This window comes from Mustela nigripes, chromosome 4 (assembly GCF_022355385.1).
Source record: "Mustela nigripes isolate SB6536 chromosome 4, MUSNIG.SB6536, whole genome shotgun sequence".
Classification (NCBI taxonomy): domain Eukaryota; kingdom Metazoa; phylum Chordata; class Mammalia; order Carnivora; family Mustelidae; genus Mustela; species Mustela nigripes.
Genome location: NC_081560.1, coordinates 66123293 through 66138310, shown reverse-complemented (window position 1 = coordinate 66138310; position 15018 = coordinate 66123293). Strand labels below are relative to the sequence as shown.

Sequence of the window (15018 nt, the reverse complement as noted above, 5' to 3'; positions counted from 1 at the left end):
GCTCTCTGCTCAGCAGGGAGCCTGCTTCCTCCTCTCTCTCTGCCTGCCTCTCTGCTTACTTGTGGTCTCTGTCTGTCAAATAAATAAATAAAATCTTTAAAAAATAAATAAATAAATAGATAAATAAATAAATAAATAAAATCTTAAAAAAAAAAAAAGAAAAGAAAAATCTCTAAATACCAATAGATACTTCACAGAAGGCTTAGTACAGATAGTAAACAAATATGCCAAGATGCCTCCAGAGAAAGTCAGTTTAAAATAAAATACCATTTTATACCCACTATTAGCAAAATGAAGAAGTCTGACAATACTAAGTGTTGACAAGAATATCAAATAACGGAAACTCTTATATACAACTGTTAGGACTTTGTAATGAACTGGTTTAAACAGTCTGGGAAAAAAAATTGGTATAATATACTAGTTTTGAATGTTTATATGTCCTGCAACCCAACAGTTCCACCTTAGGGTATATATTCTGGACAAACACTAGTACACATGCACCCAAAACTATCTAAGAGCATTCATAGCAACACTGATGGACCAGGGGGAGAAAATTAAATAGAAACAATTTAATCATAGACAAGGCAATGGCTAAATATGTTGTGATATAGTCACATGAATATGATACAACTTTGAAAATAAATGGACATGTGTGAATTATAATGTAATAACACACCAAATTGCAAAGAATTTCATGAAACAAATTTTCTAAAGTTCAAAAAAAGCTACATGATGTAAGTTATCTAGGAATACATTAGATATGGTAGAACACATGGATTAATGATAACACTGAATGATAATAGCAAGTTGCAGAAGACTAGAATATGACCCCATTTTTATAAAGGTCTAAAATAAACAAGATTATGTATTATGGAGAGAAACATAGAGATATATGTGATTTCCCATGTAAAATTACATACAAAAACCCAATAGCAAAGTGAAATGGTAAACACAAAATTCAAGAAGGGTTATCCCTGGCAGTAAACAGGGGGGTTGGGATTGGAAAGGTCCACACAGGAAACTTCAACAGAATTGATTGTGTTTGGTTCACTGTGGCTGCGATATGTTCACTGATGTTTAATTTTATTATCATTTTGGTAACTTACAAGTATATTGCATATATTCTTTTGTGGTACCAAATATTATCTAATAAAATCTTAATTAAGCCACACAAAATTGGTTTGTTCAGATGTCTGTTCTTCCAGCTCCCTCTTCCTTGAGTGCCCTGTTTTGTACTGTCAAACTTGAATGAGGGTCATAGGCCTGAAAGAAGAAAAAAGTGTGTTGAAGATGACATATACACAAATGCTATCTCAGCACAGCTCAGAGCTAATGATCTTTCCTGGCTGGATGTCCCCAAATTGTTATAAAGTGACAGAGCCAATTCTCTGTTACTCTGTTGGATTGTATTTCAATATGGTGGCTCATTTTCCAGTGGAAGTCTTGTCTTTAAAATACCCTGTTTAGGGCACCTGGGTGGCTCAGTGGGTTAAGCCTCTGCCTTCAGCTCAGGCCATGATTTCAGGGTCCTGGGATTGAGCTCCACATCGGGCTCTCTGCTCTGCAGGGAGCCTGCTCCCCCCTTTCTCTCTGCCTCCCTCTCTGCCTATTTGTGATCTCTCTCTCTCTGTCAAATAAATAAATAAAATATTTAAAAAAAAATACCCTGTTTAAGAGTGGATGTGGGCTTCAAGAAGTGCCTGGCTATCAAGTGCCTTATGGAAAGAATTCCTATATTTAAATTACAAGTTTTGTTTTACATATGGAGTTTAAGCACACAACAAAGCCTTTGTTACCAAACATGTTGGAGGAATGGGGAGTAATAATTGTTAATAAATTTGAGTTAAGTAATTTTCGTTCAGATTGGTTTCTCTATCCCTTTCATAGATAGCAGGGCAAAAATCTAACTACCCTCAGCACCTCACTCCCATTCCAGTGCCTCTCATCTCCCAGAGTCACCATCTTGCTGGGATTCCTCCAAGTAGGATGTCTGTCTTATCTCACCACCTGCTATGCACAGACATGTTCCCATCCCTTCTAATTCCCAAACTCAAATGCTTCCCTACCATCTGCTTTGCTATAGGCATGGCTCTAAGGGGGTGGGCCTCAGGGAGGTTGGCAGGGATGAGGAGGTTGGGACAGGACAAGAATTTAATCCAACATAATGTATTGAATAAGAATTAATGGCTGTCAGAATCACATCACAGGCTGTGTTGTAGCTAGACCTCGTGCATTAAGGTTCCACATCCCTGATTCAAATCCCTCTGTTATGTCCCTTGTTAGGCAGGTAACTGTTCAGGAGTCCCTGAACTTCTCAGAGCCTCAGTTTCTTTGCCGATAACAGTAATTACTACCTATATCCTAGGGTATTTATAAGGATGCAACTATGCTTATAAGTTATAAGTGCACAGTATAGACTCAAATGTGGTGTTTGTTTGTTTGTTTGTTTATTTGTTTATTTGACAAAGAGAGATCACAAGTAGGCAGAGAGGCAGAGAGAGAGAGAGAGAGGAAAGCAGGCTCCCTGCTGAGCAGAGAGCCCAATGCGGGACTCAATCCCAGGACCCTGAGATCATGACCTGAGCCGAAGACAGCGGCTTAACTCACTGAGCTGCTCAGGCACCCTCAAATGTGGTGTTTTATTTGTATTGGGTGAATATGTTGAAATTATAGAGGTTCTTTCTAGGTTTGCTGATGGAGACGCAACCCTGACTCATTAGGGGTTGGTTCACTTACTCATCCTTGAACGCAGATTTCTTGACATTCGTGTTCACTGTTGAATCTGTTTCCTGAGCCATTACAGCCACTGAACCAAAAGCGGGCACAGGAGTTGACCTGTTTGTCATAATACCACCGAACCACGTATTCGCCACAGTTTCCTGGCTTCAGGGCTTCCAAGCATCTAGGATCTAGAGTGAGAAAATGATAGTGTGTTATTATAGGTTTCTCTTTCCCTGAAAAGATGAAAAGTGAGAGTTTCATGAAGTTTATTCCCCATGTACCCTAATGCGCCAACTAAGAAAATGTGGTTCCAAGTTAAAACAGATTCCCTGCTACCTAAAATACTTCCTCTGCTACCTGCCACGTCACCATTAAGTGCTCCTTTGAAAACATAAAGGTTTTTGATCTTCATGAAACCTTATTAAAAGTGTTTATTTCCCTGGAAGCATAGCACGGTGAGCCTTCATTAGCTAATACTCTTGCAGGAATTGGTCGACAAGAGAAAAATAGAATTTCTTCATTTACTTTGGACTTGATTTCAAACCAGATAAACATTTGGAATAAAGATGATCCTAGCCTTCAGTACACATTCATTCCCAGTATGTACATAGGAAGCGCCACTGTGATCACATGTAATTGTACCTACTGAAAAAGGAAAACCCTTTTATGTTACCAAAATATAAATAAATAAAACGAAAGGCTCTCTTTATATTGCAATCCTCTTTTTAAAAGAGGAGTTCTTGGGGTGCCTGAGTGATTCATTCAGTTAAGGGTCCAACTCTTGATTTCAGCTCAGGTCATGTTCTCAGGGTGTGGATGAAGCCCCGTGTTGGGCTCTATGCTCAGCAGGGAACCTGCTTCAGATTCTCTCTTTCCCTTTTCCTCTGTCACTCTCCCCACTCTCTCTAAATTTAAAAAAAAAAAAAATTCTTTAAAAAGAGCTGTTCCTACAAGACAATAAAAACATGAGCTTTTAATGTCTATTATGAATAAATCTAAGAAATACTTCCACTGTAAAGAAAAATAACAAAATGGAGAACTACAATAATGAAGCCATTCATTAAATCCATCTTTATTTCGTGGTACTCCTTGTGCTTTAGTATTCTTCTTACCTAAAGAAGTGATTCCAAGGTGAAAAAAGCCACAAAAACCAAATAGGAATTTGCTGCCTGAGACTTGTGTTCTGTGAGACAGTTTATGTGCTGCAAGCTTCATTTCTCAAACAAAACAAGTCCTCTCTCCATCTCCCAGAATCACTTCCCCAGACGGGGAGCATATCTCAAGTCCTTTATTTTCTAAAACTAACCTTTAAGTCCACTTCTCCTCTGAAGACTCCTTAGACCAAATGGAAAGCAGTAGACTTTCACTCTCTCCACTCTTAAAAATAATAACTAAATAATGTATATTGTATAACTTGTCAAGCTAATCTCTGAGCTTCTTTTGGGCAAGGACCTTGTCTCTCTGGCATGTCCTTCAGAAACTCTGTATATAATGATTAATTTCTATAGATAGTAACTTTATAGAAGATATGTTGAGGAGGGGAAATCTAGAGTCTAGCTTTTTTCTCTTCTACAATCTAGGGGTCAAAAAATTCAAATGTCTGCATGTGTCAAGGCTACATGTAAGACAACAGGGAGTGGTAGACTGTGGGAAAATGAGAATACAAGCCTCTCTAAAGGAATTTACATTTTTTTTAAAGATTTTATTTATTTATTTGACAGAGAGAGATCACAAGCAGGCAGAGAGGCAGGCAGAGAGAGAGGGGGGGAAGCAGGCTCCCTGCTGAGCAGAGAGCCCAATGCGGGGCTCAATCCCAGGACCCTGAGATCATGACCTGAGCTGAAGGCAGTGGCCTAACCCACTGAGCCCCCCAGGTGCTCCATAAAGGCATTTACATTTTAAAAAACAATAAACATTATAAGAACTTTAAAATTGTTTACTGACCAAATTTGTCCTATAGCCAGTGTTATAATTTGACATACAATAAAATGAAAAGTGTCTTTTGTCCTCCCTCTTTAGAGTCAAACATGTTCTTTCTGAACGAGATTTAAGAGCCTGCCCTTTCTGGGCCTTGACATTGTAGACACAGCAGCTGATTGGCAGGTGTCTCTTACCTTTGTGCACCAGCTTTTCTGGCTGGAAGTCCAAGATGGGGCTTGGAATTCTGGTTTCCAGACCCTCTGCCCTATTCTCAGGGAGACCAAGCAATGGCCCCTCGGTGGTAGTGGCCTCAGGTGAAGGACTGGTGGTCTGGCTGTCAGCCCAGATAGGCTCTGGAGACTCATTCTCTTTGTCCTGGGCTCCAGAGACACTGACCTAAGTGGAAAAAAAAAAATCACATTTTTGTTTCTGGTGATATCAAGTCAGGAAAGCTAGTTTGCTTTGGGGAACATTTAAGGAAAAATTCAGCATTGCTTCTTCTCCCAAAATCTGCAATATTATTTCAATCAAAGCTCAGGAAATAACGTTCCTCTTCTATGTCATGCAATGCCGAGTACCTAAGTTATGGACCCTCCCACTGCCAGGCACCGATGCTTTTGTGCTGGGCCTTCCAGAGAGATCTGCATGCAGGGTATGAAAGGTATGAGCTCAGGAGTAGTTAATCTTCATTTTTTTCATAGTTACTGGCATGAGGAAGGGGAAATAGCCACTAGATTTTTGACCTTTTTTAAAAAATAGCCTTTCCTTCTCCATTTATTAACACTAGAGAAATTAACAATATATTCCAAAATATCTACAAAATCAACTCTCAGTTGATTTTGAGACTGAGAATGGGGGCGGCAGAGACAGCTGAAATAAAAACAGTAGCAATCACTTTTCATCTCATTTTACTATCTGGACTCCAGCAAATGTCAATGGTGCAGGATGCTTGGCTCCTAAGAAGTTCTAGAAATGTGTGTTAGCTAAGGAACAAAGGGATATAATTTCAAAAACAAGTTTTCTGGACTCAAGTTCCCATGTTTTATCAAAATTTATGATATGTAATGAGGTATTTTGCTTCAAAAAAAGAAAAAGTCATGTCAGTTATTCTTATCTACCATTGCCAGGGGCAAGGTCAATCTTTTATGGGACCAATTAAGTTCTTTTACTTTTTTCCCTTGGCCTCCAGCTACAGGGAATGGAATCAATCATTTATCTTGTTCTTGGCACAGGATGGTCATTTATCCTTTCAAGACCCTCTTTTTTTTTTTTTTCCTTTTTGTTTAATTATTTAAATAGGCAAATCTGTGAACTATTTAAAGTCATTTTTGATGCCTTCTTGCCTGTAGTTCCTATCATCCTATCCTGTGACCAGAGCCAGGTGTCACCATGGTATTTTATGGTCACAGTAAAATATATAGAACCATAATATATTGAATTAAAAAAATAAAAACCCCAACACTACAGCATATTTTTCATCTAAAAAAATGCACATAGATGCAAGGTCCTATTCAGCCAGAGAAGCGCCACCCCGGTTGAACTGCCATTTTGCTGTAAAGTTTAAATTGACCTTGCCCACTCCCGGCTCCCGCCCCCCCAGGGAAACTTATTTAAAAGCAAGTCCTGGGAACCAGGCCCACGTAACAAAGTCCAAATATAAGGATGGGTTGGTCCAGGTGGAGGTATTCAATCAGTGGGGGCACATACTGTCTCCTAGCTACCAAGGAGTATGGGCCCCTGCCCTTTGGGAGTCTTTTGGCACCAATCTTAACCAAGGTGTGATAGGCTGGTTCAAATGTCTACTAGGGTAAATTGTAATTCAGTTGGTCACCTAGCATCACTGTGGAGCTTCCTGTGTGTGTTACAATCTCATTGGCCACCTGTGTATGGCCAGGCCCAACCACATGGCCTTTGCTCTATAAAAGTTAGTCTGGAAAGCAGGGAGGGGTCATCCTCTCTGGAGGGGCAGCCCCAACAGGTCTGTTTGATGGTTGGTCTGATTCCTGATCCTTGGCGTGAAATAAAGCTTTGCTTGACCTTCGCTTTGTATGAGTCTTGCTCCTTTAATCATGGACCCATTATTGGGGTACCCAATTTTGGGGGACCCAACATTGGGGGCTCGTCCGGGATTAAACGACGAGAACTGAGCCAGCATCAGAATTTCTGGTTCTGAATCTGTTTGTCTGGTTGCGGAGCTCCAGGTAGGGCTCACCGGGGAGAAGCTGGATGCAGCCATGCTCCCCAGGGCTGGAGTGGATGAAGGGACACCCCATCACTCTTCTGGTAGATAATCTAGGGGTCCGAGTCCCCCATAGGTGGTCATCTGGGTCTATAGGGGGCTGGATAACTCCCATCTGTAGGGGGCCGGGAAACCCCCACCAGCGGGTGAGAGCCACTGGGTCTGGTTCTGGTCTGTGGCTCATCCTGGTGAGCATCTGTAGGGGGCCGGATAACCCCTGTAGGGGCCAGAAAAACCCCCACCCGCGGCAGGCTCTGGATGGGGGCTGCTGGGTTTGCGGTTGTCTTTGTCTTGTCTTTTTGTTGTCTGTTGTTTGTTGTATTTGAAGGAATGGGGCAAATAGAGTTTAAGGGCCCTTTCCCTCCACTGGTAGATTGCCAGGGGGTTCAAGTCCCCCTAGACAGTCAGGGTATTCGAGTCCCCCTAGGCGGTCACCTAGGCAGTCAGGGGGTTCAAGTCCCCCCTAGCAGTCACCAGGGGTTCGAGTCTCCCTGGACGGCCAGAAGATCAAAAAGTCCCCACAGGTGGCAGGTTCTGGGTAAGAACTGCTGGGCCTGCGGTTGTCTTTGTCTTGTCTCTTCGTTGTCTGCTGTGCTGTTTGTTGTTTTTGAAGGAATGGGGCAAGCAGAGTAAGGGGGCTCTGGCTTTGTCTCTCTGTTCCTCCTAATAGATGTGGGGCTTCTCCCTCACTCATTTCATGTGTTAAGGGCTATAACTGGAGCCAACTGGGGTTAGTTTAACTCAAGACAGAGACTTTAAGGAATATTCCCAAGCAGCTGCCAAAACCACCTTTGTTTTGAGGATATTCCTTGTCCTCTCTGGCCTGAAGTGGACTGCCTAGCCCCTCCCTCTTGCTGGAGGGAAAACATGGCATGTGCTCCTCTCTTGGGCACCTTTTCTCTGCCTCCTGGTGGCACTTTGTTCTGTTCTTCACTGTCGGGAAACAAGAAGTGCATCCCCTGGACCTAACACCCCCCCACTCTGGATCTTTCCACCGGGCTCTCAGGTAAACAATCGAAATGGAGTGGGCCCAGGTGGAACATAAATCAGTATGTGAACTAAGTTAAGTTTGTTGGGTTAACTAGGATAAACATGTCTTTTGAGTTAATAGTAGTAAATGTAAAACTTCAGAGTTTTTACTAACGTCAAATAAGCTCGTGTTATTTGTTGAAATCTGTTAGCAAAGAGATGACTAAACTGATGGTTAATTGTCTGTCTCAAAGTTTTAATGGGTAATTGTTAAAGTAGCTTTCAAAGTCTTTGCTAACCTGAAACTTAAAATCAAATGGGATAAAATGCTCAAGCTCAGCCGCTGGAACTAGGTATGTGCTTTTGAAATCTGTTGGTAAACCTCTTTTGTGCTTAACCGAATTCTGTTGTAACAGCCCCAGGGCCACTGTTTGGGCTAGATCCATTGGTAAAGAATGGAAGGGAAGACTGATCACCTCCCATTAGCCAGGGATACCCAGAGGGGAGGGTGTCCAACCTGTTTGAATCTGAAGAGTGCCTGGCTGTGTGAATGTGTCTGTGTGGCACCACCCCTTCAGCTACGGACTCTGAGTGGGCTGTATCCTGAGTCTCACAGGGCGTCATATGGCATAACGGTCATCTACTCCACGGAGTAGCCTGGTCCGGGGTTTATACGGACAGACCTTAGCTAAGACGCTCCTAAGTTCCTGTGAGGGACATGAGCAGGACAGCATCTGAAAGATCCTGCTCCCTTTGTCTGCTACATTCATTTACGATGGGAGGGAAACCCAGAAAACTCACTGTCTTAGGAAGAAAAAAGAGGAAAGACACTGGTATAGAAAGGCTGGCTTTCTCTCTGTTTAAAGGGGCAAAGTTTTCTTAGGTTAGTTGATCTGTAAATGGTTTTCTCTTTGCCTGCCCAGAATTGTAAATGAGGTCTCTTTGACTCAAGGCTTTTCCTTCATATACTAAGTTATTCAGTACTGTTAAACCGAGGATAAACCTTGTGTTACCTTTGGGTAACCGCCCCAAAGGAAAGTCAAATGGGAGAGAGACGTTGGGGACAAATACAGGTCTTTGATATGTTAAAATCCTGGGAACTGAAATGGGTAAGAATTTCCAGAAGTAAAAGCTGCATTCAGACTAAACCAAAATTAGTAACATGGGACTAGATGAACTGAAGGATTTGAAAAGAAGAATCTGACTGAGTTAGTGGGAATAGTGGAAAGAGCCGCTGAGGACTATGGGTCAAAAGCTCTCTTACAGACTGCAGGAAAAGGGTATCAGGTGTCAGCAATGAAAGCCCAGCTTTGTCAGAGCCACGCCACTTACTTAGGCTTTGATCTCCAAGAGGGAGTTTCTTGGGACGGTAAGCTACTGTAACCTCTCTATGAACTGGCTAAGGGAGGACTCACTATGGTAGAGTGTGGATAGCTGAGGCAGAAGGAGCATTTCGGGAATTACAAACAGCCTTACTGCATGCCCCAGCATTGGCCATCCCAAATGTTACCAAGCCCTTCCACTTGTATGTGGATGGAAAGGCAGGGCTGACTGAAGGAGTTTTGACTCAGACTCTGGGGCCTTGGCAAAGGCCAGTAGCCTATCTTAGCAAGAACTAGATCCAGTAGCAGCTGGGTTCCCCCCTTGCCTCCGCATAATTGCTGCCATGGCCCTCCTGGTCAAGGATGCAACAAATTGATTCTGGGTCAAAATCTCACCTCGACCACCACCCATGCTATTGAGGGCCTTCTCCGGACTCCACCAGACCGGTGGATAACAAATGCCCGAGTGACAGGGCATCAGGCCCTCCTCCTCAACGAACCAAAAGTGATCTTCTGGCCCCCGGCGGTACTAAATCCAGCCACGTTACTACCAGAGGTGCTGGCTGATCACCCTCGCGACTGCAGGAAGGCCCTACCCCAAGTCACAGGAATAAGGCCGGATCTCAGAGACACTCCCCCTCCCGGATGCGGAAATGACTCTGTTCAGAGATGGGAGTAGCTACATGGTCGATGGAAAGAGGTATGCGGGGGCTGCCGTGGTTTCTTCTGAGCAGGGACTCTGGATGACAGCCCCGCCACACAGGACCTCAGCGGGAAAGCGGAGCTGACTGCATTCACTAAGGCGCGACTACAGATGTCTTGGAAGGAGCCACATCCTTGCCAACCCAGGGACTTGGTTTGGATGCGCCGCTGCCAAGTGGGAAACTTGGAGCCTCGCTGGAAGGAACTGTTTGCTGTCATCCCGACCACCCCCATGGCGATGAAAGTAGAAGGCACTGGGGCCTGGATTCACGAGGGTCACGTCAAACGAGCCAAGGATGAGGACGCCCCCCAGAGGTTGATGCCGCTGCTGATGGACCCCGCCCATCATGGACTAAAGCTAAGACTCGGAAACAATGAGTTCATTGAGTTCATTGTTGCTTCTGTTGTTAAAGTATAGGTGGGAAATATAGACAATTAGGGCTTGACATACTATTGCTAAAAAGGGAGTGCTCTGTGTAGCCCTAGGAGAGAAATGCTGTTTCTGGGTAAACCACTCTGGAATCATTAAAACAGTCTGGCAGCTGTTAAAAAAGGGACGTAGAACTGGCTGAAAAGTCAAAGATTTCACTAATCTTCAAAGAAAAGGGGGAGAATGTAAGGGTCTATTCAGCCAGAGCAGCCCCACCCCGGTTGAACTGCCATTTTGCTGTAAAGCTTAAATTGACCTTGCCCACCCCCCACCCCCCCAGGGGAACTTAAAGCAAGTCCAGGAAACCAGTCCCAGGTAACAAAGTCCAAGTACAAGGGTGGGTCAGGCCAGGTGGAGGTATTCAGTCAGTGGGGGCACATACTGTCTCCTAGCTACCAAGGAGTATGGGCCCCTGCCCTTTGGGAGTCTTTTGGCGCCAGTCTTAACCAAGGTGTGATAGGCTGGTTCAAATGTCTACTAGGGTAAATTGTAATTCAGTTGGTCACCTAGCATCACTGTGGAGCTTCCTCTGTGTGTTACAATCTCATTGGCCACCTGTGTATGGCCAGGCCCAACCACATGGCCTTTGCTCTACAAAAGTTAGTCTGGAAAGCAGGGGAGGGGTTGTCCTCTCTGGAGGGGAGGCCCGGACAGGTCTGTTTGACGGTTGGTCTGATTCCTGATGCTTGGTGCGAAATAAAGCTTTGCTTGACCTTTGCTTTGTATCAGTCTCGTTCCTTTAATCACGGACCCATTATTGGGGTACCCAATTTTGGGGGAACCAACATAGGAAACAAATTGAGGTAAAACTACCTTGAATATCAACAATGATTATTTCTGGGATCTGCTAAGCTACTGTGCTTTTGATTCTCTACACACACACGCACATGCACCCATGCATGCATGCGTGAGGAAGAGCTAATTAATTCTGTCACTCATGTGTGCCGATTTTTACAATGATTAAAGTACTACCAGGTAAATAAGAGTAAGCATTTCTGTTGGTACTAGTCTGGTCATCAGCCTGATAGAAAAGGCACTCAGTTCAAATATAGTCGTGACTTTTCACTAGCCCCAAAACTCAACTTTTGGGACAAATGGAGGTAAAACTGTGGGCCACTTGGCATTCTCCTTTCTTTGAGAATGGCCTTGTGTGTACGTATATCATTTTGAATGTGAGCTTTTGTAATCATCACTAAACAAAAGAAGTTGAAAGCTAAAGGAAAGTTTTGTGAGTACTTCATTTCCTATAGGGAAATCTAAAGCTCCAAATGATTGAAGAACTTGCCCCAAATCATTGGTAAGCTATCAGTGAAATTTGAGAAACGCCTGTTTCAAGAAAGAAATACAGGTGGTTTTGTTGTTGTTGTTGGTGGTGGTGGTGTTTCATTTGCTTGCACATATTTTGTTAAGGAAAAAATAAGTTAAAAGCTTGACTAAGGAATAGTTTATCAAACATAAAAAAGCCAACAATGAGGCTCCAATTTAGGTACCCTGTCAGGTGAGAAGATTCCTTTGAGGAAGTGTACCAGACAGCTGGTTCCTTTAAGGAATTACCTTGGCCTTAAAACCACTACCTTGGGGCCCCTGAGTGGTTCAGTGGGTTAAAGCCTCTGCCTTTGGCTCAGGTCATGATCCCAGGGTCCTGGGATTAAGCCCCTCATTGGGCTCCCTGCTCAGAAGGGAGCCTGCTGCCCACCCCCCCACCCCCCCCCATCCAGTCTCTGCCTGCCTCTCTGCTCACTTGTGATCTCTGTCAAATAAATAAATAAAATCTTAAAAAAAAATTGCCTTGTTCAAGCCTTAAGGCCTCATAAGCTATTCTTGACTTCTTGTGAGTTTAGGAGTGTGTGTGTGCTTTCGGAGATCACGGCATTTGAGAATTTTGACTACTACTGCTACCTCAGGTTTTAGCAAAAGTAAAAATATTTTTTTTTTCATAAAGGAGAACAGTTTTATCTTTTGGTTACATGAGATCTCAGATTATTTAAACAAAGGTATAATTACCATGATTTGCCATTTTTATAATTTTCTTATTACAAAAACATTCGTTGAAGGGAATTTAGAAAATTTGGACAAGCAACAAGAAGAAAATAAAAATCACAAGGGATCCCATCTCCCAGAAATAATCATTGTTGATTTTCAACTTTATCTGTTTTACCTCAATTTGTTTCCTATGTGCATTTTTTTAAATGAAAAATACCCTGTAGTGTTCAGGTTTTTAATTTTTTTTTTAAATTTACTACATTATGGTTCCATATATTCTGCTGTGACCATAAAGTACCATGTAATTACATAACTATATTTAAATATATAACAACAACACTCTTTTTAAACATTCAATTTCTTTGCTCTTTTTTTCCTGTTGAATCTACTGGGCTGATGGTTGGATTAAGGGACACACATATTCGAGGCTTCTGAAGACATGGTCTTCTCCAGAAAACTCTTACAATTTCCACTCTCACCAGTTAAGTGACTTTTCTTAAAGGACCACCATTTATTAGCTATTTTGAATGCAAAGAGAGATAGTTACTAGTTTGATAGGTGAGAAATTCTTCAATGGTGGTACAAAGGCCATCCACAATCTGTCTCCTACACACATGAACAACTTCCCGGCATCCCAGGTGATGACCTTTCATTCCTTCCTCTTTATTCTGCCTCAGGCCCTCAAAGTCAACCATCCCCCCAGGGCAAGACTTTGCCCTGTAACCAGTCAGTACTTACGTTCTTCTTCCAGTTAGTGCACAGCACATCCTAAGGCTCTGTTTGGCCCCCAATCATAGAGAAGTTAGCCTTTACTCTGACACTATTTGTCTATCATTTCCAGTTTCACACATGTTAACTATCACCTCCCTGATAAACGAAGTTAAACCGTGTCACATTTTCCATTTTCATCTCTTTCCTTTTTTTCTACCCCTTTTTCCATCCTTTCTGTCTTCTTTCTAAAAATCTTTATAGCATAGACCAGCAAGTAGTAGCCACTCGATAAATTCAGAAAGGGCTAGAGGGAGAGAGAAGGAAAGAGGGGACTTTGTCTTTTCAATTTTGTTTTGTTTTGTTTTTTTTAGTAGTTACACAGTATGTTTGTGTCATTTACTTATTATTACTTTTTAAATAATTTTTATTAACATATAATGTATTATTTGTTTCAGGGGTACAGTTCTGTGATTCATCAGTCTTTTTTTTTTCTCTTTAAGAAGATTTTATTTATTTATTTGACAAAGATCACAAGTAGGCAGAGAGAGAGAGAGAAAGGAGGAAGCAGGTTCTCCGCTGAGCAGAGAGCCTGATGCGGGGCTGGATCCCAGGACCCTGAGATAATGACCTGAGCTGAAGGCAGAGGCTTAACCACTGAGTCCCTGTGATTCATCAGTCTTACACACTTCACAGTACTCACCGTAGCATATACCCTTCCCAATGTCCATCCCCCAGCCACCCCATCCCTTTCCCAACCTCCCCTCCAGCAACCCTCAGTTTATTTCCTGAGATTGGCTTGTAAGAGGGGAATTTGGATTAATTATTCTATTCCTTTAGGTTTTAAAATAAACTAGACCCTAACATGACTTCTATCTCTAAAAGTGGGATCTAAGCAGCCCCAAACCTGACTGGCAGAACACACACCACAGTCACTGCCTCTGGAGAGAAGAGAAGAGGGAGGAGGATCAGACTGAAGACACACAAACACAGACTTGAAATTTATCCCCGCAAGAGTGAATGAACAAATGCGAATAGGATATTTCCTTTAAGAATGAGTATAGTATGACTGGACAACTCATAGAATTTTACTCGAACAAGATATTAGGAGAAAATACAGATGTACTCAAACGTTTTTGTTATTTTTCCTAATGTACTGTCATGGAGGCTTAATACCTAGTTAAAATATATGCCATTGTATTACACACAGGTTTTTTAAAGGTAATTCGGCCAAAATGGAATTATATATAGGAGGAATAATTCAATGATGTTATTTTTAAGAGTAAAAAATAAATGAAATGAAATGATGCTATCAACAAGAAATGAATAAACATGAAAGCGTGTAGAAAAGTAAAATAAGACAAGAGTTTTGAGACCATATTATTCACATAGACAAGAAATGATCAGACCTCAGTCTCAGATAGTAGAGGATGGATGAGGAGAAAAGAGTTGATGGCATGGATAGAGAGATGATAAAAACAGACCAAAGACGACAATCCCAACAAGTGTGGAGGATAATGTAACACTAGAACTACAGACGTGTTCCAGGTTTCTTGCCACGTGCCTGGTGGGACTCTGCCCCTACGGACGGCAATCAGGAGAAGTTGCTTTGTGAACATATTTCATGTTGAATGCCTGTGAAACACCCAGAATAAGATCTGCATGATCAAAAATGTGAATCTGGGGTCCAGGAGAAAAGTCTGGACTGGGGAGGCAGACTGGAGAGTTGTTAACATCAGGAAGAGAAGAAGGTTAAGGGCCAATCTTAGAACTAAGTAAAGAGTTTAATATTTAAGGAGTCCTAAACCATAAGATACCTAGGAATAAACCTAACCAAAGAGGCACAGAATCTATACTCAGAAAACTATAAAGTACTCATGAAAGAAATTGAGGAAGACACAAAGAAATGGAAAAATGTTCCATGCTCCTTGATTGGAAGAATAAATATTGTGAAAATGTCTATGCTACACATTTAATGCAATTCCTATCAAAGTACCATCCATCTTTTTCAAAGAAATGGAACA

At 42.2% G+C, this 15018-nt stretch overlaps 1 protein-coding gene across 1 annotated transcript in view; it reads right to left on the bottom strand.

The window, feature by feature from the left end:
• Positions 1-550: 550 nt before the first annotated feature.
• Positions 551-15018, bottom strand: part of COL28A1 (collagen type XXVIII alpha 1 chain) — a 153997-nt gene continuing 139529 nt past the window's right edge. Inside the window, exons 33-35 of the mRNA XM_059397539.1 lie at positions 4836-5037; positions 2737-2909; positions 551-1263 (exon numbers count right to left, since the gene is read on the bottom strand). Of these exons, the coding sequence (XP_059253522.1) occupies positions 2737-2909; positions 4836-5037 (375 nt within the window). The 3' untranslated portion in view covers positions 551-1263. The remainder of the gene's footprint in view (positions 1264-2736; positions 2910-4835; positions 5038-15018) is intronic.